The sequence below is a fragment of the Pavona decussata genome, unplaced genomic scaffold, assembly GCF_977016875.1.
Source record: "Pavona decussata unplaced genomic scaffold, jaPavDecu1.1 SCAFFOLD_91, whole genome shotgun sequence".
NCBI lineage: Eukaryota > Metazoa > Cnidaria > Anthozoa > Scleractinia > Agariciidae > Pavona > Pavona decussata.
The window spans coordinates 3,553,917-3,580,056 of NW_028145508.1; the positions used below are offsets into that span (position 1 = coordinate 3,553,917).

Here is a 26,140-nt window from a genome sequence, read left to right on the forward strand (position 1 = left end):
TACGAAAGTACGCTCTCTGCTACCTGTTCTCTTTGTCAAGCCATAAAAATATGAAATCACTGTAATGGCACGAGGAAATCCGAACCCTTACGGCCCTCTGCAATAAGGACCACCCCGAGGCCCGGCCTAGCGCTCGTGTACTCAATAGGTAACCATTATGGCGGAGGCTTCAGAAGGGTCCACCGATTTGGCCTCGCTGTTGAGGACAAATAAGGTGGAGGCACTTCACACTACAGTCGTTTGTGGACCTGGAAAATATCTGGTATGGACGCGGCTTCCTGAGGACAGTTCGTCGTGGATTATAAAGTAAGTTTCTAATTTTGAACCTTCAAATTTCTCCCAGTTCTCAATCACCGAATCAGGGACATTGTCATCTCGCGATTTGCCTTTTACCAGCTGAAATATGTTACTATGGTCGTTGCTGTTCGTAGTTCCTCGCGAAGCTAGCTGACTGAGGTAAACAGAAGAGGACCCCAGATAGTTGGTAAATCCTGAAAACAAACAGAATATTTTCAGGCCCATTTCACACAAATGCGTTTTCGAAACGTAACGCCCTTTTTGCGTTTTACCGAACGCATCAAAAGCTTCGCGTTCACACTATTATTTCCTCAGCGTTTTCTCTGATCCAAGCTCAAACGCTGTGAGACTCTGATCCTTCTATACGACAGCCATTTTCACATGCGACAAAAGGTGATATTACATGAGATAACCTGCACCAAAACCTTTGCATACACACTATCATTTCCTCCTCATTTTCTCCGATCCACAGTCAGATTATTATAATTTATTATTATTATTATTAATAATTATTATTATTGTTATTATTATTATTATTATTATTATTAATTATTATTATTGTTATTATTATTATTATTATTATTATTATTACAACAGTCATTTTGCATGTGCGACAAAAGATGATGTTTCAAGACACAATCGATCTGTTGTGTAGAAAGTTGATGCTCGTGTACGTATCACGTAGATGATTTTCTGAAATACTTTGTTGGATTTGGCACTAAAACTATTTGAAAGCGATTCAAAACTTTGCGATGTTGAAAATTGCTGTTGCAAATCATCTCCTGTAACATCACATAAATAGACACGCCCACAACATTTACAATAAATTATTTGAAATAACGTGACAACCGCATGTTTTCATTCCCCACAGTATTATAAGTGTGATACCTGGCTTTGTTCCACTCACAGTTTTGAATTTGTGCATTTTCTATGAACCTGTCAGTGATATTTTATCATTTGGTGTGGACGTAACTTGGCCAATACAGGTTGAAAATATGTGTTTTCAAACAAAAACCCATCAGTGACGGGGTCTGTTATTACCATCTTCACAATGCATTACCAAATGCTGTGTTTCACTACCATTTTAATCCCAAATCTTATGAAAAACTTGAGTTTATGATGTATAGTTGTATGGTCCTGTGCAATCTACAAATATGTAGTGTTGGACATGTTAGATATCTTTTACCCTCCACCCCCACCCCCCTCCCTTCCCCTGGTAAGTTTATTTCTAAAGCAGAGCCAGAGATCAGAGCTGTATCAGGCACTCTTTCTAGCAATGTCAATGGCACCTGTGACCTGGCCTACACGTATTTTTGAAAAAAAAAAAAAATGGGATAAGTGTTATTAATAGTACACCTTCCAGTAAACTTATTTAAGGCTGATTGCAGTTTCTGAGCAAAGCAAAAAAAGTACCTAAAATTTGATGTAAGTTGGTTGTGATCTCAGTTTTTTAGTTGAGAAACTGTAAGTTATAATCTTCTTTGTTTAAGTGCATCAGATGGAGTTGATGTGTGGCACTTACGACTGGATCAGGAGCAACTGGATTCACACGTAAGACAAACAAAAGAGAATGAGAAAACTACATGAAATGTAGAAATTACTTCTTTTGTTGTATCATATGACCTGATCTGAGTAAACAGACATCATTTGTGGTGTAATACCTGGGTCTTCGCAGGAAGACCAGTGGTGGCTATACGCTATGTGTCATCAGATTAACAAGTTTGACGCACAGGGCATATTACAGTTACTGTAAATCTAACAGTGATTACCCTTGTGGCTTGATTTCCCGAGAGACTGGTCACTTCAAATTGTGTATTATGAAACATACCACCATAAACCTTTTCACTTGGATTTGTGAATAAATGGCTATTATAATGATTCAGTTTACCAGCAGGGTGCTTCGTTCCTTTTAATTTGGAGGGTCAAGGTTGGGCATTTATTGGAGTGGGGATGCTTATTTCTTTTTCAATGTCAGATTGTGAATTGAAATGTTGTACTAGCTCACATAGTTAGAAGAGCATTCCCTTGTTTGGCAGTTTTTAAGCCAATATTATCAGTAATAATTATTGATAATGTAATAAAGGAAGGGAACCAAATGACAGCGGTTCATCTGATTATGCAAATTATGCAATAATGTCTGCTTATTGAATTATGGGTCGCTTATCAGAATTGGGGCACTTACCCAATAGGAGTGGTTACTGCAAAGGGGTGATTTTTGGAATACAACATTTATTAGCAAAAGGGGAGTGCTTATTGGATCAAGGGCACTAATATTGCAGTAACCCCAGCCAATACTCCTTGTAATATGTAGCTTCTGAAAAAATACATTAATGTACGGTACTCACCTCAGGGAAGGTGATGGGAAATTCCAAGGGAAAAAGGGTGGCTGGCCGGTCTCAAAAGACAAATTTTCAGAGAAAAGTACAGAGCTAAACTGGAATTATTGTTTGAAGAAAAGTTCAATTAACTGGATTTCCAGAAGGGTGAGGGGTTCTAAAACAAAACACCTTCCATGCAAGGGATATATAAATCATGTTTTCTCAAATAATGCAAAGTGTTGCTCTTTGCTCCCCTTTGTGAGCCACTAGGCAAGGTACTACAGCCATTTATGTCTTTTAGTTACACTTTTTGTGCATCTTTACAGAGGGAACTGGCTGAATTCGATAAATATGAAACTTATTTTGCACGATTCAGGTGGGTGTGACTCTTGTTGGTGCAATTTTTATTTCTGTATCAATTACACTGTATAAGTTAAATGCTATTTGTTAAACTTCAGGGGAGACAGAAAGTAAAACTGTTATTAAAATGGGTGACAGAAAGTTATTCAGAATTCCTGAAAGCAGATTTAGATTTAGTGACAGCAGAGACTAGTTGTGGATATTTTGGGCCATAAACCTTGAAATTGAAATAATTATTATGAACTACTCTTACCCTTTGACAACTGCACTTCCGTCAGACAGACAGACAGATAGATAGGTAGGGGGTTAGTTTCTAAAGAAACTGTGGTCCTTTGTTGGTGGGAAGTGGAAGCAAATAATTTTATTGTTTGGTTTTATCAACAGAGTTGATAACTAAACTAAGGTAATTTGACCACTATGATGAGATTTGAGTGCTGACATTTCAAGTGTTAGTACTTCGTCAGAGTGAATTGACAAAATAATAAAAATGAAGGGGTGTGTGGAACAAGTCCCTAAGTGACTTTTGATGTAAGGTCAAATTCTCCTTTTGTTTCATAAGTGAATACAAGGCAATTTGGAAGGAGAATCTGACAATTTATCAAAAGTCACTTAGGGCTTTTTTCCAGGCACCCCTTCAAATGGCTAATGCTCATCACATCAGCACTCAAATCTCTTCATGGTGGCCAAATTGCCTTTATTTATCAACTCAATCTGTTGATAAAACTTAACACTATGGACAGACAGACAGACAGACAGACAGACATGCACAGCAGTAAGCTGAACTTCATGGTTTTATCCAACAGGTCAGACTTCCAGACTGGTGCCATATCTGTGGCACAATTACCAAACAAGGTAACTGTAACAGTTGGTACAGGGATTCCATCTCTGAGTTACGACCTGTATGAAGCAAAGGCTAGTGAAAAGAAGTCTGAACTACAGACAATCCTCTTCAGATTAGCCGACAGAGTCTCAGAACTCACTGAGCAGTTGAAAGGTATGTATAATATTTAATTTCAGTTGGTGGTGAGTATTTTTAACAAATCATGAATGTACTTGGAATATTTTGGTTGGTGTGTGTGACTCAGCTCTCCAAACCGTGACCCTATATTGTCAGAACAAAATATGTCATTTTCTAATACCCTTTTCAGACCAGGCCCCAGTTGTTCAAAGAGCATATAACTTAATATCCAGTGGATAAGTTGCTATCCAGCGGATAAAATATACTCCAACCAAAGCTTTTGGTAAGTTTTTCACACAATCCCGTGGCCATATATATTTGAATAAGACAGGGATTTCTATGCTTCTACTTTATACACAAATTATAGGGCCATAGGGAAATTCTTGCACACATGTTATCTGCCGCATAGCAACTTATCCAGTGGATCCAATTATCCGCTCTTTGAACAACTGGGGCCTGGGGCCCGTTTGTTGAAAGACCCGGTAACTTACCGGGCCCGATTGAACGGTAAGTTACCGGGACTTTCGAGAAACAGGTCCCTGGCCTCTAAAATTCATGCTAATTTTAAAGCCAGTCTCTAACATCGGGACCTGTGTGTTTTCAGACTTGCAGACAAAATGGTTAAAATCTACACTCATTTTCAAACCAAAATGGTTCAAAACCCATACGCTTTGGCACCAGGCACACCTACACTGTAGGGGAGCAAGTACCAACCCCCTCCCCCTTGGGCTGGAAGTAGCAGTCACACTAAATTTCTGAAATCTTTGTTGGTGAATAACAATAAAATATTATTAATCATTATAATTATAATTATCATTTTAAGATTCTCTAAGACGTAATATATCAAACACGAGACACAGTGTTTCATCACATGTCAAACACCAAGAAGAGAGTTGAAAATACGATGCGTAACAGAGTATTTTTGAGGAACTTCAAGGTTTGTTATATTGTGATGAAACGCTGTGACGAATGTTTGATATAACTTCCCAAACAAACTGATTTTGAAGGAGAAAATCAGATATCCAAACACGTCACAGTCCATGATTTCCTTAGTTTGTCTTTGGCTTTTGAATTATTAATGAGTTTGAGAAATGCATATCATGGTGTATGTATGATGTTGATCCATCTTTTGTTTGGCTACCAGTAAAAAAAGGTTCCCTTGAACTGAATAAACTTTGAAATGGCTGTGATTTTAGGTAAATCATGGGGATTCAAGTCAAAGTATTCCTAAGAAAATGTCAACATGATTTATGCACGTTGGGAAGCCTTAAACAAGTAACCTTATTCAAGGGTTGGATCAAAAGTCAGTCCATTGTACCACGTAAATCATTCTATAATGCAAAGCAAAGTACCAACTCTTAAAAACAATGATGATGATGATGATGATGATGGCAGATGACCTTAGTTTGGTAAATTAACCAAACGGTAAATGTCTGACTATACCTAAATTAAAAAAAAATGTACACACTCTAAATTAAAAAAATCATAAAGATCTACATGTAGAACGATACACATTACAAGTGGTTTAAATTTGTTTTGGTTTAAAAGTTTCCAAATTAGTTTGGCTTTTATTTTCCTTTTTTCTTTTTTTTTTTTAATTATGGTATGAATCTGAGACAAAGGAGAAGAAGAAACTTTAAACTGATTTAAAATTTTCAAACCAAAAACATGTTAAACCACTACGCACAAATGTCTTGCTTAGTAAGTCCATGACTTACTTGTCATTTGTTTAAAAAAAAAAAAATGGTGACTGTGATTGTTTTCTACAGTGTCATCAGATTCATTGGAGAGATTGAAGAACCAAAAGGTACATATATAGGCTTTGGTTTCCTTTTTCTTAAAAACAACGTCGTAACCAAGTGTGACTTAGAAGGTCCTTCTATCACATACAGTATTTAAAGCTAGACAGCGTTCAAGGTCAGGGCCAATGGCCAGGGTTGCACTATGCTTACGATAGACTTTACATCATAGCAAACCAGGCATGAATGCACCATTCACTGGTTTAGCCATACAGAAAAAGTGAACTAACTTGTCTCCAGACGATGTCTGGAGACAAGTTACAGTGTAACTTGTTACATTGTTAAGTCTAAAGTACAGTACATCAAGATGCCCCCCCCCCCTCTGGTAAGGGCGTCACGTTCCATTAACTGCATTTTACAATTGTATCGTAAAACTTTCTTATTATAATCTATAAATGTTTACAATAAAACAATATTTTGTCATTTCTTATTTGTGCAAATTAACATGTGACTATAATAATCATCAAATGGATGATCAAATTTATCACAGAAATGAAGAATTAAGTGTTTGCTTTCTATTATTATTATTGCTGTAGTTATAGATTATTACAAATTTTACTGAAAATTAATGATATATTCAAAATAAGGTAAATATGAATGGTGAGAGCTTATACAAACCAGAGGGATGCGCAATGATAGACCTTGGAACAAAATGTGTTTTTTCTCTATATATTTTATTATTTAGAAGAACATTGAATAGTCTTCTTTTGAAGTGAGGTGACTAGTGAGTCTAAGATCACATGACACTTTGAGTTAACGACTTTTCAAAAGGTTGTCCTGTATATTAATGTTTGTAAAAAAAATTGTTTTTAAACAGGATGGAGCTGCAACAGGATCATCCATATTTGGTGAGTTTTTGAAGTCTTCTTGAGGCCAACAATTTACAATGTACAACTTTTGCTTACCACTGTCGCATGCGATTTCTAGAGGGCACGCTGCTCTTGTCATGCAAAAAAAATGCACCCAACTCTCGTCATTCAACTCTCATCATACAACCATAGTCATTGCCTATACCTACAACATTTTTTGTGACGTACATGACAGTCGTAAGCGAGTTTTAGGTTTGATGTACACGAAACAATTCGTGTCGTAGGCCTGTCATAAGCTTGTCACATGCCGCAAAGTCGTACCGTGTAAATTGCCCTTTAGGTTTGTTCCTGATCTTTATAAAATCGGTGCTATACACTGTACTTCCCCACCATCATTACCTTGGCTAGCTTCCTAGGTAGAAGCTCTTTGGGTTTGTGGGGAGGAATGTGTGACGAGCCAAACGAGCATCTGCGAAGGAACCTACACCTTGACTAACTCTGCACTTTCTTTCTTCATATTTACCAAGAAAAAATTCCCTTCATAAGTGTGAAGTGTGTTACTTTGTTTGAACTGTTGTATAGATATTCCATCAAAGAAGACAAGCCAAGCTCTTCCTGTGAAAAGAAAGCAAGGTCACAGCCTCATCAACCCTGGAAGTAGAAAGTAAGGATTTAAAGTTATATTGACAGGGTTTTTAGGGCTTAAAATTTACATTATGTTGCTTGTGGATGATAAAATGAAAAAAAGATACAAAATACGCACATGCTAATTTGATCACCTCATAATTCCATCAGATCACATTGTTTGCACTTTACATGGGACAAAGTTTTTTCAATTGAGTGTAAACTCAATGACAGTTTTTTTTTTTATCAAAGCATATATATTATATAGAGGATTAGTCAGAGTATGATGTCTGTCTGTTACAACTTGCTGTTCTTGCAGCCACAAGGGATTTAATTAATATGATATTTGAGTAATGGTGACGGTGAAGATGATGATGATGATGATGATAAAACAATAACTTACAGTAAAATTAGGGCCTTTAGTTGGTTTTAACTGGACATTTTCAACAGAAGGCAAACTGCATGAGTTACGGTCTGTCTCTTTTTCTTTCAACAGATTAAAACCAGCTAAAGGAGTTCAGTTTGATTAGCTGCAACAGAATAGACTCTTAATTTCCAATAATTATTATGTTCAAACTTGTCTAAGTTTCACCTGGTCCACATGTTTCAGATTGTTTGCTGTTTCCTATGCATTTTGGCATTATTCATATGTTTACAGTCTACAAAAATTGAACACTCTATATTTGTGTAGAATCTTCAAGAATGTCACAGGGCCAGTATTTTTAACATTTGACTTCAAATTTTACAAGAGTCAAGTTGCTGTGTACTAAACAATTTTCCGTAATGGTATGAATTGCCAGTTATCACCAACAGCAATTAAGATTTGACAGAGGTGATGAGGATTTATTTTAAAAGAGAGGTTGTAACAAGTGTTGTATACCATCTGTTACTGGAAATAGAACAAAACTCCCTTAAGAGACAGCTCAATATTTGTATGTACTTGTAAGTTAATCAGTTCCCCTTCAGTTGGAGTTTTCATTTTCCTCAGAAAAATAGCCTCGCAACAGACAGCATTAACCGCCAGTAAATAACTTCTGCCAATTAGCACCCAAATCTTTGTTCTAGACCACAAATGGCATACCAGGATCTGAGTGCACTCTGTGATTGGCCTTTGCATAAGGTCACTGTTCAATTGGTCTGGTTATAACCAGTTAGATTGAAGGGGATTTTGAAAGTGACTTCCGGCATTTTGTTTCTTTGTTGGGTGGCTAGAACAAGGATTTCTGCACTAATTCGCAGACGGTATTAACTGGTGGTTGATTCCATCTGCGGCGCAGGCTACAGAAAACAAAATACTGGCCAACCTACTTTTAGGTCAGTATTGGGGCCTTAATAATTTTGTCATGTCTTGTTAGGTATATTGACATCTATTCTTGAAAATAAAATTGCCATTTAGAATTCCGTTTTATATATTTGTAAATGTTATTCATGGACAAATGAATTGATCACCCATGATGAGAAAATTTATTTATTTTATTTGTTGAAATTGAAAAGTATTTTGTGAATTACTACAATCTTGGCCAATTGAGTTAGGGGCACTTTGCTGTTTTCAAAAAACTTTTTCCACTTAATTTTGCCTCAACATCTCTGCTTTATGTCGCTCATTTGGAACTAGATTACAGCCCAGCAATGAAAGCCTCCATTCTGAACATTTTGACCAGGATTGTAATGGATAAGTGATTTTTTTGCCTTGAGATCAAAAATTGCTCAAGATAAGCCCCGTTTTGGCACAGAGACCCTGTTTGTTATCTGCTTATAACAAACTTATTTTTGAGCAAAATGCTGAATAAAGAGTAAATAGCTTATTACTTTTTTTGGAAACACAAGTGACCCACATAAGAGATACTGACGCTTGACTGATTTCTTTTGTTCACTACTGCCATTGCTTTGCTTGACTTGGTTCAGTCTTACATACAAAAGAAATCAGTGGGGTATCAGTATTTTATTTTTTATGTGGGTCAGTTGCTTGTGTTTTTAAGAAAAGTGATAAGCTATTTTTAATATGCAATCGCTCTCTGTGCCAAAATAAGGCTTATCTGGAGCAATTTTAATTTTAAGGCAAAAAATGGCACTTGCACTAGTCTTGTACAAAACCCTTTAATTGAGTTTTATCATCATCATCGTTCTCCACACCTGAAGGCGCACACATGTAAGCCAGTCACACTGTCTGTCCAACCTGCCCTGTTTTGTGGCACCACTTTGGCCATATTCCAACTTGTAAATTGAGTTTCAGAGTTATTAAAGCCCAACTTCCTAACATGTAAGCACGGCCAGAAAGAAACTCAAGGGATGTCTTCAAATCTGTGTCACCATTTTCTGGCCATGGTTGCTCTGTGGCAGTCAAATCATAGCTTGAATAGCCTGGTTCTGCATATATGTACAACTGTAAAATCAGCTGAAATGCATTCAATGTTTTACATTTTCCATCTAGCTATGTCAGGCCTCAAAAGGGGGTGTAGGACAGGCAGATGTTGGCATTTGACTCTTGAGTCACTCTTTAAGAATCTGAGTGTCATCAAGACCCCCTCCTCAGAGCAACAAAGTGGCTCAGATGAGGTCAAATCCCTTCATTTGGGGTGATTTGTTTCCTTTTCTCAAATGTACCCGTGCCACATATGTCTGAACAAAAACATTATGCCCAAGGGTGGAGGGGGAAGTCAGATGAAAGTTTATGGTGACCTCATCTTAATTTGCTGAGCAACACCCCCCCCCCCCCTACCCTCAGTGGCTTAGCATTGATCTGGTGCATCATCATGGTTTCATCAAAACGGTCACTGGTTGCAAAATTTCATTAATCAAGTCAAGATCTTTTTAGTTCACTCCTCCTGACTGTAACCAACTTCAAGTAAGACTGCCACACTTACTTTGAATTCAAAGACTTCTGGCAAGAGTTTCATTAAGATTTTGAACAGATAGGGTCTTTTATCGGAAACATTGATTGAGATATATACCTGCCAACTTTTTCTGAGTCAAATGCCACCTCCAAAGATTTTCCCAAGACTTCCGAATGTTGCCGAAATTGTCCAAAGATATTGGGACGACTATGGAACACTTACGATTCGAACAGATTGTATGCATTTGAAAGCTTTTGCGATTGTTATAAAGAGCAAAGAAATATGATACAAAACAAATCTGAAATGAAATGAAGTTTTTCTAGAACAACTCGTCCGGATTTGTGAGGCAGGTGTGAGAAATTGTCCTTGATGCGTAAGATCGATGTCTTTAGTCTGCAGGCGCGAGACTCACGCATAATGCGTGAGAGTTGGCAGGTATAGAGATGTTAAAAGCAGCTCACACTTCACCCACTTTTTTTATACTCTTACCAGGGAAGCTGAAGTTGGCATTGCTGATGGCAACAACACAGAGCACAATGTACACATCTCAGTTCTGGGTAGAGACCAAACCCTGGACATCTACAAGTGCGCTGATCCAGGCTGCGAACACTTCTGTACCAAGACCAACAAGAGGTATCACTGTCCACTGTGCAACAACAAACCACAGAAACCGGGGCGCATGCGGAGACACTTTGAAAAAATGCATTCAGGAAAGCAGATTGTACAGCATGGAGGTTAGAGAGTTACATGTATCTGGGTTGGTGTACATGTAATGGACAGTCTACACAGTGCTGTCAGTGGCATTGTAGCCTCCAAAAGCGCTCAGGGATGTAATGGGTATTAATTTTATTTTGGAAGAAAGCAGGTCTAATATGTTATTGGATGCTAGACTGACACTGAATAGACTTTTGTAACGACCGAAGGCATGTAGTCCTTTTTGACTAGTGAGGTCTGGGTAAATCTTGTCCCAGAAAATGTTTAAAAAACAGGGCATAAGTTTTGGTTGAGTTTGACCACAAAACTGTTGTCTATCAAACATGTAAACCTTATTGCTGCACCAACGGTTTAGAACAGGCATAAAACTTAACTGAGTTGTGATCAAACTCAACAATATCATCTGAGTGGGAAAATGAGAGTGAACTTACAGTTTTATTGCATTTCCTCATATTCCTTGTATAAATCAAGGGGAAATCTTTTGAGGTCTTTGTAGGACACACCTGAATTTAATCAAACTAAGATGCTAATGTGCTGATCAATTTGAAACTTCAACACCACCCACCCCCTCTCCTAGGCAACCCCCTAGACATTTAAACTTTTGAAGCTTGAGGACTGGATGGTAGAGGGTTATCTCAAGGGATTGTTAAAATTCCTGCCTCCTGGAGCCAAAAAGCTGTTCAAATGCCCTTCCCTTAAGTACTCTAAGGGCCTCTCCTCAAGGACAAAATTTTGGTTTCAATCAATCACTTTTCATGTTTAGCAGGCAAAGATATATTGATATCTTCAAAAACTATTTGAATACCCTTTAGAGTGAGCCATTCACTTAAAAAGGTGAAATTCTGTCCTTGAAAAACTCCTAAGACGCAAAAAATAGGAAAAACCCATACTCCTATTCTGCTAGACCAAAAAAAATCCAGTTCAATTAAATGCCCCACTCCCCGGGCATGGTACATGGTCAAATGCTGCGGGGTTGGGGGGGGGGGGGGGATGCTGAATGTTCAAATTGATTAGCACATTTCTCTGACATTGGCTTATTGATCAGCTCTGTACTTGGGAAAAATCAGGAACTTTGAAAAAAGTAAATTTAAACTTAGCAAAGTTACATTTCATTGTAAATTTAGGATGACAATAATTGTCCTCTTCCTGTTAATTTTCTCAGGTTACCAAATGCTCCGTTGTAAGTTGAGGTGCACTAAAGCAAATGGAAGAGTAACTGATAACTCTCACTACCATTGCTGTCTTTGTGGAAGAGTTCTCGTCAGAAAAGTTCACCTTTACTGTCACCTGCAAGCTCATGCTGTGGGAAGCATGCGTGAAATTGACGAGATGTTGGATGCAAAAGAAGATACAGAGGAAGGACCTTTGGAAGATTCTGAAATGGATGATGAAGATGATAATGACACTACCCTAGACACGTCACAGATCACAGGATTGCAAGGCTCTGAACAGGACAATGTCGTAGCTTTATCTGATGGAACTCAGGTAACTGTAATAATTTATTTTTTGCATTTATAATAGGCTCTACTTCTTAGCCAAGTAGTAATATTAGTTACAGTTAAGGTACAATAATAAGGCTTTGTTTAACACTTTTGCAGGCTTCAGGTGGAAGGGCACACGAGAAATAATCACCAACATTATCAACAAATGAATTCATGACTGATAGTGGCTGTTGTGAATAAAGTTTTGCAATTTCAGATTCAAGCATTACTTGTACTTTGAATCACTTGCAGGTTGTCTTTGTGCAGTCTATTCAGGACAGTGAAACACTGACAGTCGTTCCACTTGATGAGCAATCTAACGCTCTGCAGCTCAGCCAGCCTGGGGATCATTCTGATGACACTGTTGTCTCCACCTCTGGTGATTTAAGTGCAGGTCTTCAGGCTCTTACGTCAGTCTCATCCAGTCTTGATACCGAACAGCAGCTGCCACAAGGGTTAACAGTCAAGCAAGTTGAGGCAATGTTGAACCAAGGTAAATAATTTATGAGCATTTTCTTTTTTGATGTAGTCTTCTGGGTCTTGTTGTTCAAAAGCTGATAAACGTTAATCTCCGATTAAATGTATAAATTAAGGTAATGTAAATAATTATAACTGTGCCACCCCTCCCACACCACCACCAACACTGCAGGGTTTACATATTTTTATTGAAAGTTTGACATTTAAAAATTGATGGATTTATTAAATAAATATTGTTGGTTTTCCAAAAATGTTTTGGCATGTCATTTTAAGAAGAAAGGTACCCCTGGCCAGAGATTAATTATTTTGCCATTAATTATTAGTTATTATTAATTAATAATTATTTATTAATTATTTATATATATATATTTATTAATTTAACATATATACTTTATATACATTTTTATATATATTTTATATATTTATTAATTTTATATATATTTATTAATTATTTTGGCATTTCAGGAAAATATGTTATATATCGTTAGGAAAATATAACTCATGTGAAGAGACCGACCTGTATTAGCTGTCATTAAGAGATTTGCAGAAAATGTTGCAGCCTAACAAGTTGATAAAATAAATATTCTTTTAGGTGGAGAAAATACCCAACATACTTCAATGACAACAGAAACCTCTCAGAATAATCTTCAAAATCTTAATGATGAGGAGGAAGGCACAGGCATGCCGTCTTACACACCACAGCAGCCATCTGCTATAGACATGGAACCTGACGCAGGTGATGCCCAGAGTAGCCTACCTAAACAGGTGCAAGATGAAGCTATGGAGTTCGAACCTTGCTTACAGGTAACCGATCTCCATTTGTCTGCAGCTAACAACATCAGTGACACTAACATAACAGAGGTACCTAGCATGGAACAAGGTAACCTTCAATTGGGACAAGTCACACAAGCTTCTGATGTCCTTACGAGCCAAGCTGCTGAATTACGGGCGGCGACAACAACAGCCCCTTTAATCACACCAACTCCTGATAGTGTTGTTCAGACACCAGGCTCAATGCAGCCAGTTCGAGGTTCTTCTGAGCTCATTATGGTAAATCCAATGAGCAAACCATTGTTTGATGAAGAGACTGCCAGCTCACAAACTCAGGCACCCAAAGCAAAAGCAGTCAGACAGGATTCTCTGATGTTGATTGATGCGGCGTCTTCACCAAAGGGAGACGATCAGGTATTTAGGGTTCTGCTGAATAACTTGTCTCCTGCTACGAGTTGTTTTAGCCACCCATCAGTTCTAAACGAGAAGAACAATTTGGATGTTCGCAGATGCAGGAACACTTTCTGTGACTGCAGATTGTACCACTGTCCTTTGTGTACCTGTTTGCCAAACAAGCCAGGAAGGATAAGAGAACACTTCAAGAAGATTCATGCCCAAGATCTTGTCATCAGATATCAGGGTAAGAGGAAGAGATAGATTCATGAATGCATCCATGTTACTTACAGGTGGCCCATGTGATCAGAGTTCTACCCAGTTTCTGTAGCGTCTATGGACCCCAGGAGAGGGGTGTCCACAGGTCTAAAAACATTTGGGTGGGATGTGCCACTGGGGCTCTGAAACCTTTCCCCTAAACTAGACCAAGTTCAGCTTCATTTTGCAACCCTATACTAAACTAAAGACCTAAAATCCCTACCCTATCCCAGACTTGCTATTTTCCAGACACTCAGTCACTATCATGTTCCAGCCAAAACAAAGTCTTCTAATGCTATGTGTGGAACAACAACTCAAACGCGTTTTTTGAAGTGTCAGTTTTAGGGAAACCTAGTCTAGACTAAATTCTTCAAGCAATTGATCAGTTTCCTGGAAAATGATACCCTATTGTATACCAAGACTCTCTGATAATTTCTATACCCTATCCCAGACTAAACTGCTTGAAAACCATACCCCCACCCCCATCCATGGGTATAGTATGATCCACGACTGTTGACCAGAAAGTAGTATAGGCTTGCAGACATGTTTTGCGGTGAGTTTAATTTATTCAACAACTACAAGAATGGTTTCACTCAATCTTGATTGTGACAATTCACCTGATGGACTGTCAGACTTCATATTGTGTTTTGAAACCATCAAGACACAACATAACCAACCTACAATACAATGACGCTGAATGAGTAAGAGACACGTTTGGGCCTGAAAATCTGTTTATTCAGACTACAAAACGTGCGACCAAAGATATTGTTGTGTGCCCCCAGGAGGGAGGGAAAGCAAATTTGTGTGATGATCCTTTTCCTGATTATGCCTGTGACATTCACTCAAGAAGTGATATTGTAAGAAGAAACTAAGGATGGTGCCTAGTAATAGCGAAGTATTTTTGCACAGTTTATCACTATGTGGGGAAAGCAGATCTTAGTAGCGGCTATTGAAATCCAAAAAGAAAATTGGGGGTAACCACGGAAAATGCATGGTTACCCCCAATTTTCTTTTTGGATACCAAAATCACTTGCTAAGTTCTGCTTTCTCCGCATAGTTTTAAAGTGCGCAAAAAATATCCCTGTATTTATTTGGTAGGCACCGTCCATAGGAAACCCAAGTAATCTTGAGATGCGCAGAACGTATGCGCAGTAACAATAGTAGGCACCATCCTTAAATGGTGGTGCACTAGTGAACTTAAAGGATCAACATTAATTCACACGAAATTGAATGATGAATGCAATATCACACACTACTAACTTAGAAGTTTGTCAACTTTCTTCCATGTTGTTCATTTCAGGTTATCAGATGTTGCGCTGTAAACTAGGATGCTCACGCCCGAGTGGAACCAAAGTCTTTAATTCCCATTATCATTGCTGTATTTGTGGAGCAATTTGCATCCGCAAGTCTGGCGTCTATGAACACATGCGCGTTAACCATTCTTCTCAACCCGTGAAGAAAGATGGCCTCTCCCAACGTCCACAAGAACAGAAACAGACAGTACCTAAACCTGTAGTACTGCAAGTCCCAACAGTTCCCTCAGAAACTTCAGGGTCTGGCACCCAGCAAGCAGCTCAACCCCAAACTCCACTAAGCCAAGGAGTGGTTACAGGCAGTACCACTACCGCTCCACAGACTGTCACAGTTCAGTTGCCGCAACAAGGAGGCAGTGATGGACAGAGTCAGCAGCAACTTGTGATACTCATGCCGCAGCAGATGTCAAGTCAGGTTCAGTCGCCAGTTCAAGCCCAGCAGCCTATTGTCATAGTAATGCCGCAGACTGGTGGGACTCAGGTAGCCCAACCCATTGTTGTGCCAGTGCCTCAACTCTCCAACAACTGAACTCAAAACAAGCTGGACTGTGTGAAAAAGGGAGTTAGGGCCTTTTCATGAGCCCGGTCGACTGGGCTGGCTCAGTTTCTGAGATCTCGCCTCGCCACTCTTTTCGTTACAAAAATTTCAATGTGTTCATATGAGAAGGCTGGCTGGCCCAGTTACCGAGATCTCGGTAACTGAGCTGGAAATTTTTGCCATATGAACACTCCAGCCTGGATACCAGGACCATCCGTGACGAAACATTTTCAACTGCGCATGGCTTGTAAGGTCACTGACAAGTCGGAATGCAGTTCCACGGGTTATTTTGGGGGCCTATTGGGCATTTTTCATCTCGGTAGCCGGGATTAAATTTCCCATATAAACAGAAGACAAAATTCGTCCTGCCTACTGGGCCAGCCTGGTTTCTGGGCTCATATGAAGAGGCCCTTAGAGACTGTCATGTTTGTCAGAAGTCACTGAACATTTGCAGACCAGCCTTACTAGTTATTAACTCTTTAAGCCCAGTGATCAGCATCAAATTTCTCCTTGTAAAGTCAATGCTTATTCAACCCCTAAGGTCTTGAGAATTAAGGATATGATCACCCAAGGTGAATTTTCTTCATGTTTTTAATGAAAAACTTCTCGCCAGCACTTTTGTAAGAAAAGTATGGGACTAAGATAGAAGAATTGGTGCTTTGATATTAGGGGTTAAAGGGTTAAACATGAACCTGCATTTTTGTTTGAAGGCTAAATGTGTCTTATCTCCTCACTGTTTTGCTCTAAACAAATTGTTCAAACTGGACAAAGATGTTATTTTATAAGAAGTTTATTAACAGCCAATTAGCACTGAGTTAATTATGCTGCTAATACAGATTTACTATTTTTAAAATGTTGTTGGTCTTCTATTTAATAATAATAATAATAATAATAATAATAATAATAATAATAATAATAATAATGATAATAATAATAATAGTAATAATAATGATAATTAAAGGGCTTCCTTCATAAGGGGCATATAACACTTTTTTGGTGAAATTTTGATTTTTTTCACAGGATCTCGCTAAATCTTTACATTCAGACTTGATTTATTTGTATTTTCTTCATTAAAAAATATTATTTAAAATACTAACTTTAACACAGTTTTTTTAAAATATATTGTAATGAGTATTCCAGTAGCTAGAATATAATCATGACATAAAGAGTTATTGAACAACAAGTAGCAACCATTCTGTAGTATTATTCAACACATTGTAACACTGCCCAAATATGTTGGAAATTGTGAAGAACAGCTCTCCTATACCGTCTGTTGGTCAACTGTCAGCCGACAAACTGCAAACAGTCAGCCAACAAACGGCCAACAGTCAGCCGACAGTTATACAATATATACAATGAAATAAATAGAGGATATTACATCATCGCACGGAGATATGCAATTTCTCTTTGAGTGTTGAAAAATATTTCACGAGTGAGCGCAGCAAACGAGTGAAATATTTTTCAACACGAGATGAGAAATTTTGTATCTCCAAGTGGCCATGTAATGTTCTGTTTATTATATAAACAGCAATGAAATACTAAATCATTGGAAAAAAAGCGATTTATTTTGTAACCATAGCAGCGGTGATCTGTTCACATGTGAAGATAACATGTTACTTTCACGTGTGAAGATATCATGCTTTTACGCGAAAGCTCACCTGGTATTTCATTGGTGGTTATATAATAATTTTTTATAATGTTTTCAGTAAGAGTCTTGTTCATTTAGTTATTTTGCAGAGAAATTTAAGTAGAACGCAACTGTTGGTAGCCTGTAGGTAATCTGTCGACTGGCCGTCGGTTAATTGTAGGCTGACAGTTTACCAGTAGTCAGTAGGGGGGAGCTGTTCTTCACTATTGCCAATATGTTCATGGTACGCTCAATATTCAACAAATATCCTGTGATATATGTAATTTCTTGTGTCAGAGAGAAAAATGGCAAAATAACGACTGTCTCCAGCTTCTGTGCAATAAAACTGTGCTTTGTTATCAATGTGTTGAATGATAAAACAATTATCCTGCTCAATCTTGCAGAATACCCCATCCACGCGATTTTGCAGGATATTTATCGATAGTTATTCTAACTGTGGAAAATGAGCAATAGAATGCACCTAATCTCAAGTACATCACTAATCTGACGCTGCCATCTAAAAACTGGCAACAGCCTAGGGCCACAGGTTTACCAGACTGAGTGTACAACGTATTTGATTGTCAGCTTGTTCATTTAAATTAATGCATCAGTTATCATTGAAAGGATAATTCAACTAAAGAAAGATAACTGGTACCAACAACTATTTGTCTGATGGCCAAATTTATCAAAATGGATGGGAAAATGGCTTTTCTTTTTGGGGGAAAATGCTGTTTCACCCATCAGATTTAATAGTGTTTGAAATGCAAACCTCTTCTTCTGTTTCCGAGTCATAGCATTCCAAATAAGCTCCTCTATGGTGAACGAAAAACAGAACAACACCAGAAAACAAAATGTTTCAGTTTCCTTTTTTGTCAGTCCAGAAAGCCTGTTTCAGTTTTATTCCTAGCCGAATCGATGCAGTTAGTTAAAACCTTTCCAGGTGATGGTAAACCTTTGTTTACCATGTGAGACTTGCTGGATTTTGTCAACTTTTGACTGTTCTAAACAGGCTTGAGAGGTTTTGCGCTCGTATTGTAAGTTATGATTCTTTGTGAATTGCTTGGATAAATTACAAATAGAAGCAGTTGTATTGATCCTAAAATGACACCAATCCCATTAGGAACCTGAAAGGGAACAAACAACGTGATTCAAATGTTGGTAATTGTGAAGAACAGCTCACGTCCACCGACTGTCGGCCGATGGTGGGTCGAATTTCGGCCAACTGTCAGTCAACTATTGAGCGACAGTCGGCCAACAGTCGGTGGACGTGAGTTGTTCTTCACAATTACCCCAATGTTGCATAAGTGAGGCAACTGACATCCAGTTACAAAAGCCCTCTGAGAATAGGGACAATGTCTGCAAATTATCCAACATCTATGACAATATTTTAGCCCCCTTGAGAAACTAATGATCATGATATAACCCTTCTCTAACATTCACATTCTTTACTGTGGCTAATGCAGTTCAATTAAGCCGAAAAAATATTCCACTTTTGAACTTTTATTGCGCTCTGAGTACAGGAAATTAATTTTATTATTATTTTTGAAATCATGATTCCAGAGCAGGAAAACAATATTTTTTATTGAATGATGTAAGTGGGTGCAATGAGGACATAAGTACTGTAAATTACTTGAAAAAGTGCCTCTCCTGATAAGTAACAGAGCTATCATTTACTTGTAACACTGTAACAACTGTTATTCAATCATCCACTGTAAAAAGTAATACAAATTATACAAGCTACAGCTCTTTTTTGAGTAAATATGATATATCATGAAACTTAATTCTGAGTTTGCCTTGCTTATGAGTACAAGTACACCACGTGAATTTGAATGCCACTAAAAACGCTGAAATGAAGATTGGAGAAACTCAGGAATCCAAATGTTATTAATTTCTGTAATGGTCTATAACGTACAACTTACCAGAATAAAATTATCATCAACTAGGTGTCCATAAATTGTCCAAAGAAATGAGACCACAAATGTTGCTATGCACATAGAAAATGTCATAAACTCTGTACTCCTGTATCTTATCACATTTGCCTGTGAAAAGGAAAGAAATAACTATTACTAATTATGTATGTTAAGAAAAATTGTCTAAGTTAAACTTCAAGAACTTTCTATAGAACAGTTGAGAACCGTACATGATTCAGCTGTCACCTATAATCTGAACATTCTGGGACGTTCTTTTTCTTGTGTACAGTCAAGTTATCGGGAGTCGACTGTAATTATCCTGGTTTAGAAACCGTGTAGTACTGCTAAAGTTTAGTTCTTTAGAAAAATTTCTAGAGCCTTGAAGTGTATGTATATTGGAGCAAGAGTTCATCCGTACAGAGATGTGAAGATTAAAGCTTAGTGCTGTAATTTGATAAATCAATGTTGTGCGGGAAATTAATAATTAAAACAAGTTTGCTGGTGTTAACCGGCAATCCTGAATTCTGTCTGGGAACAACCCTGCTCCACATTGACACTCATTACAATGTAAGTATTCAGACTTCACCACAAACATTCAAACTTTAATAGCTACCCTCATCCACGGGCAGTTACTCCTTCAATCTCACATTCAACCATGAATGCATGACATCTTGTACTGTACATGATAATGATTTGCAATAGAAAGATTTTTTGTCATCCTTAAATCTTGCTACATACACCTCACCCATTTTCTGTCTTGATATCTTTCATTCACAACACTGAAGACATATTTTACTCCTGTTGCAGCATAAAGTATTCCACAGTGAAAAAAGCTAATTATAAAATTTAATAACTAAGACTTTTTATTCCCTTTCCTTGCTATATGATTCATCTAAAGCAGTTGTCTGTGTAGAGAAAGAGCTTTTAAGCATGACCATTGATCAGAAATAATTAGCTTTTGTCGATAAGCAGTCCGTCTTCAATTTTTTTTTCAGTTAACTGAACTTGCAAATGGGTGCCCAGAGTGAAAGGATTTATTTAATTAATGATGAGTACACGAATCAACTTACCACAGATATAAGAGGCGATCCATACACTGCTATCGTAAATCCACTAGCAACAAAACCAAGATGAAACACTGCAGTGGCATGATCTCCAGTGTAATATTTTATATAAATTAATAATGAAGTGATTGTTAGGAAAGACACCATCAGTCTTTGAGAGAGCTGTTTCTGCAAGATGAATTAACCAGAAGCATACATGTAAATATAACAAAATAACAATAAATTTATAATAAAATATTATTTTGCAGGCAGGCGGCATGCTGTGAATCCTGCTCTTTGAGTGGTTCCTACTTCCAGGATTGATGATCCAAATTTATGCGCAAACATGCCTTGATTTAGCATGTAAAGTTACTGCGCCTTTCAATAACAAGTGGACCGTGAAGTTCAAGATTCAAACAACAGTTATGCTTTTCACTGCCATCAATCACTGCAGTGGACCTCTAAGAAAACAAAAATGTTTGGCCGAGCAGGGTCAAAGGATCCTTTTAAGAAGAAATAGGATATTAGATGTTTTGGTGGGAAGCATTTTTACGAATATTGAGCTGTATTTTGATGAGCCCACTGGGTGAATCAAAATTTCAACAGCTCATTAATAATTCACAAGCCATTGACCTATGAAATGGTCGATAAAACATCACGTGCAGTAGTTTTATATCCGATAAAACCTCCTCCTTATTAGTGTGCGATGTTTAATGTTTTTCTCGTAATGCTAATTTCCAACGTTCCCAAAAGCATCATTGTTATGAACTCGATCTCTTGACACACGCTTCTCCAGAAATGTTTTTGAAGCCGTTCAAAAAACTCCGGCAAGTGTTTTATCGGGTCTAAAACCACGAGGCTGCGCCTTGCGGTTTTAAATCCCAATAAAACACTGCTGCTCATGTTTTAAACATTACATAGCAGTTCTGAGTGGAGTTGGACAATCAGAACTGAATACTACTAGGTTATTTTTAGGGTGCTACAAAAATTTATCAGCCAGGGTTTATTGCCAGCCACTTACTGGAGGGGCTGTTGTCAAGCTAGCAAAATTGGACTCCTGTATAAATTTATTTTTTAATTAAACAAATAAATTAAAATTATTTCAAAAAACAAAGTTATGTGAGGGTCCAAAAAATAGCTTCTGACGGTATTTTTGAAGGATGATATTGCAGTTACAACGCAGCAGCTTATTAAGTGAAGAAAAAGAAAATGCCATTAACTTATTACCTTATCTCTTGTATTTAAGTAATAAAATAGAAGATATGTGGATTGTAAGATAATTCCTAGAATTCCAACAATACACAGAGGAACATCATCTGTCAGGAGCCCGTACTTTGTCCACAGAATGGAGCTGGCAAAAAAGAAATACAAAAATTAATCATGACAGGAGGATTATGACATTTTTAATTTTTACATAATACTGTATATCAAATACGAAAAAGCGTGCTTAGTCATGCATGCAGATATCCAAACACTGAGAAGTCGGTTGAAAAAACGAGGTGCAGCCGAGTTTTTTAAACTCCTTCGGGGTGTTTGGATATCTGATGAAACACACTTTCAAGTGTTTGATATGGCTTCTCAAATGATCAATAAATCTTGGAGAAATTCAAGGGCTACATTCGGCAAAATTTTATTATCAGATTAGGAACACATATCCAAACCACGGTCACAGTTACTGTAGTGATTTTCTTTGTTTTATCTTGATGAATTATTAATGAGTTTGAGAAATTTTTGTGCAACACTGTAATCAAAATTACCTACAATTTCAACAAATCTACTCAAAGTTTTGCTTGTAGCAATAACTTCATTGAAGAGTTGAGTATGGCAAGGGACTGAACATTATGTGTATTTTCAGGCCAAATTTGCAGACGTACATGTGGTATTAAAGCATTTCTGTTGTAAAATTAGCCCACCAACAAACAAATATTGTTAATCGTTGCCGATAAGTCCCCTCCCCCCTAGGGAAGGGGAGAGAATTGTGTTTCCTGAGCAAGTACAAAAAATGCTTGTGTAGAAGCTGACAGCTATAAATACAAAGCAGACAAATGTTTTGGTCTGTAGTTTGTAAGAAAGCATCCATGATACTCTGTTCTGTGTCTGAATTGGGTGGCCCCCTTTACCTGCTACTTCTAACTTAAGATGATCTGAAATGTCAGCAATCTCCTCCTCCTAACCCACAGGGGGAGCGGCAAAGAAGATAGCTGACATTTCATTAATATCAGAGTAGCTTTTAACTTTTTTAATGGTCAAAATAAGGCATGGGCCAGTCAGATGACTATAAATGGTGAGAAAAAATGGATGGCGTAAATATCGCTCTTGAAAGCAAATGAAGATTTGATTTTGATATGTCACAATTTTAGATACAGATAAGTTGTACAAAATGTTTCCTAGAGTACTCAGTACAATGTATTATTATAACAATATTATTTTTCTACTTACATCCAAACAAAAAACACCAAACAGTTTTTGACGGAATAGGGCATGGGTGGGGTTGATAGCTATGGACTGGTATGGTCAAATCCTGTTAAAAACAGCCTGGGACAAGAGTAGGTGGATTGCATTGTTACTAACCACAAGCACCAAAGGCAGAAAGTGGAATAGGACTGTTAAAAGGGCAAGGGGGTTGGGTTTTAAAGTAACTGTCAGTGGTGCTGTGCCAGTAGGGAATAAAACAAATGAAGGGGTGCCTGGAGAAAAGCCAATAGGTGACTTGTGATAAATTGCTTGATTCTCCTTCCAAATTGTCAAGTATAGGCTTGTGAAACAAAAGAAGAATTTCACCTTCCATTAAAAGTCACTTGGGGCCGTATTCCGTGCACCCCTTCAAATGTTTGGTTTCTAGAGTTGATAAGGTTAAATTTGGCCACCACAAAGAGGTTGGAGAGCTGATGTTTGAAGTATTAGCTCTTCACCAGAGTGAATCAATTTGCTCTGACAAAGGGCTAATGTTTGAAACATCAGTTCTCAAATATAATTACGGTAGCCAAATTACCTTATTAGAGCGGTTTCCAATTGAGTGTCATAAAACTAAAACCAAAGTAATTACTCTGACTGGCCAATCGCAACTGATGTAAACAACACAACGAGCTAATCAGAATTCAAAGCAAATACATGTAACTGGTGCCAAGCACTGGCAAGCGCTTGCGGCGAAAACATGATTTGTTTTTGTTTGGATTCCCATTGGTTTCGAAAGTGGCGCAAGTTTTGTTAACCAATCACAGAGCGTAGTAATAGAAAACCAAAGCAAACACGAAATTACTTTCCCCAATTGAAAACTGTGCTCTAACCCTGTTGACAAAACCAAACATTTGTTCAGGGGGCACCCTAAGAGCATGCACTGAATCTCACATGCAAGCAAAATGGGCACATTAGCAGGTGTGCAATTCCGTCCCTGTGAGCAAATCTTTCATCCCCAAATTATGATGAATAGACTGAAATAAAGCAGCACCTGTTTTCTAGGTAGAAACTTAAGAAAAAGTATTTAATAGTATTTTCTGTGTTGTAAATAGGATAATCTCAGTCTTTACTTCAGGTTCAAGAAACATTTTCCATTAAAGTTTCAAGATGTGGAAAATTGCTTTACAATTTGCTGTTATGCGTGATTCAATGCATGTCGGCTTAGTTTGACCCTGCCCACCTATCCTTGTCCTGGGTTGCCACTGACTTCAAATAAGGGTGCTTTCCATTTGCCAGAACTGGCCGGCTTGACCAGTCAGCTATTAAGTGGTGTGGGTCAATTTTAAGGCATTGTTGTACAAAAATAGATTCACACTTGAACATTCTGAAAATGGTACCCTTTATTCTGAAGAATATATTTGAACGACTAGCATGTAAACAGACTTTCAAATTTGCGCATTCTCTTTGTGAACTGCCTGCTCTGGCCGGCCAGTTCTGACAGATGAAAAACGCCCTATAAGGTTAATTCCTGTGATCAGGAGGGAGGGTATGATCCCTTGGCTGTAATAGCCAAGGATGTCCACAACAAGCACGTTAATTTTAGAGAAAATTTACAAGGCTGTTCATCATGAAATATATTCTTAGTTCGTTCTCCCCTGCTAAAGAATGGGACCAGAATTTAATATAATGAAACTAATTATGGATCATTGCATTACAGAAATACTGTTACCTGAGACAGGTAGTCAAGAATGGAAAGAAGGTTATATTCTTCGTACTTCCTTGTCGTCTTATTTTTAAACAAACTTGTCTGAAAAGGAACAAAACACAATTTTTCACAAGGACCGAAGCTTTAACTGAGGCGCAACGAACGAGAAAGCGAGATTCATTGAATAAATTTGTTCAACCAATGAACAAATGACAAATAAACCTCTCAGCTAGTCTAGCATATAACCTTGGCGTACGTTCGTAATCTCAAACTGATATCGCTTGGAAAAAAATCTGGTTCAATGATACGCTTTTTCAAAAGAACAAATCCTTTCCTTATTTCTCTTTGTTATGGAATTTCCATTGTAAACGTGTAAATTTAATTTTCAAGATCGGTCACAGCTTGTATTTTACGGCTCATTTTACAAGTTTTGATATTCATCAGCATATAAGATATATTGTACTATCATATTCATCTAAACGATCTGTACTTACATTCCAGTCGAAAGAAGCCCAAGCTGTGATAATGTTGCGCTCCATGATACAAACTGCTTAATATCCATAGGCAACAGAGAAATTCTCTACAACCGATCTTTCCAATGCTTCATTCCTCTTCCCTGTTCGGAAAAAGCAAAAAATCGCGGGTTGTATGTGCCTGCGGGGGCTTGGGTCAAACAACAGTCCGGAACGAGGTTACTACTTTATGTAAAACCACTTTTATTGTCCTGAATAAAAGTAGAGGATGGGGGCCGGGGAGCAAACCCACGGGAATTTAACATTTTTTTATTCCCAAACCAAGATCAAGAGACCCCCTTGGGGGAAGGGGAGTGAACTCAAAATAATTTGGGCTGGGGGTTGCCGCTGGGACCGTTGAAACCCTTACCCAGTAAACCAGAACAAATTCAGCTGCATTTTGCAACCCTGTACTAGACTAAAGACCAAAAACCCTACGCTATCACAGATTCGCTATTTTCCAGAAACTCGGTCACTATTACAGTCCAGCAAAAATAAAATCTTCTTGAAGTGAATATGCAACAACAACAAAAACAGTTTTTGAGCGTCAATACTCAGGAAACCTAGTACACTAAATTTTTCAATTATTGATCAGTTTCCAGGAAAATGATACCCTATTCTAGACAGAAAACTCTCTGATTTCTAAACCTTATCCCAGACTGAACTGCTTGAAAACCAACTGTAAAACCATATCCTTCACAGTGGCACACACCTGACCTTCTCAGACTCATTAATTAATGATTCATGATGCTACTTTTCTGGTCAGGTCAGGTGAATGAGTTTACAAACCCAGTGAAACACGAGTTGAAAACTAGCTGTGTTTCAACAGCTGATTTGAAACACATGTCGAAAATGTTTCTTAACTTACATATTCATAAACTTAACTAACACAACAACAACGTTAACAAAATAGCACACATGCAATCTGACACAGCGCCTTTGGAAGATATCTCTCTTTGGACGGCTTTAAAACTTCAAGTTGAACACATTTTGTCATCGAAA

General features: G+C 37.7%; 2 protein-coding genes across 2 annotated transcripts; one reads left to right on the top strand and one right to left on the bottom strand.

The window, feature by feature from the left end:
- Position 1: 1 nt before the first annotated feature.
- On the top strand, positions 2-17,930 carry LOC146474269 (uncharacterized). Its single transcript, XM_085117573.1, has 12 exons — positions 2-306; positions 1,788-1,848; positions 2,942-2,991; positions 3,779-3,969; positions 5,703-5,740; positions 6,550-6,580; positions 7,124-7,205; positions 10,492-10,733; positions 11,876-12,198; positions 12,447-12,687; positions 13,264-14,082; positions 15,394-17,930. Exons 1-12 carry the CDS (start codon positions 158-160, stop codon positions 15,933-15,935), a joined length of 2,769 nt encoding a protein of 922 aa, XP_084973699.1. The 5' UTR covers positions 2-157; the 3' UTR covers positions 15,936-17,930.
- Positions 16,719-25,279, bottom strand: LOC146474270 (sugar transporter SWEET1-like). The gene is made up of 6 exons (XM_085117575.1): positions 25,121-25,279; positions 24,651-24,728; positions 21,752-21,875; positions 20,552-20,713; positions 19,491-19,610; positions 16,719-18,695 (listed from the first exon to the last, which is right to left on the bottom strand). Exons 1-6 carry the CDS (start codon positions 25,186-25,188, stop codon positions 18,573-18,575), a joined length of 675 nt encoding a protein of 224 aa, XP_084973701.1. The 5' UTR covers positions 25,189-25,279; the 3' UTR covers positions 16,719-18,572.
- Between the last annotated feature and the right edge of the window lie 861 nt (positions 25,280-26,140).

Excerpts from the sequence above, each read along its gene's own strand:
- LOC146474270 (XM_085117575.1), bottom strand. The coding sequence starts at position 25,188 with ATGGATATTAAGCAGTTTGTATCATGGAGCGCAACATTATCACAGCTT. Across the intron at positions 21,876-24,650 it reads TTCTTGACTACCTGTCTCAG|CTCCATTCTGTGGACAAAGT; the intron begins GTAACAGTATTT and ends CTTTTTTGCCAG. Across the intron at positions 20,714-21,751 it reads ACTTAAATACAAGAGATAAG|AAACAGCTCTCTCAAAGACT; the intron begins GTAATAAGTTAA and ends TTCATCTTGCAG.
- LOC146474269 (XM_085117573.1), top strand. The coding sequence starts at position 158 with ATGGCGGAGGCTTCAGAAGGGTCCACCGATTTGGCCTCGCTGTTGAGG. Across the intron at positions 7,206-10,491 it reads ATCAACCCTGGAAGTAGAAA|GGAAGCTGAAGTTGGCATTG; the intron begins GTAAGGATTTAA and ends TACTCTTACCAG. Across the intron at positions 12,199-12,446 it reads CTTTATCTGATGGAACTCAG|GTTGTCTTTGTGCAGTCTAT; the intron begins GTAACTGTAATA and ends AATCACTTGCAG.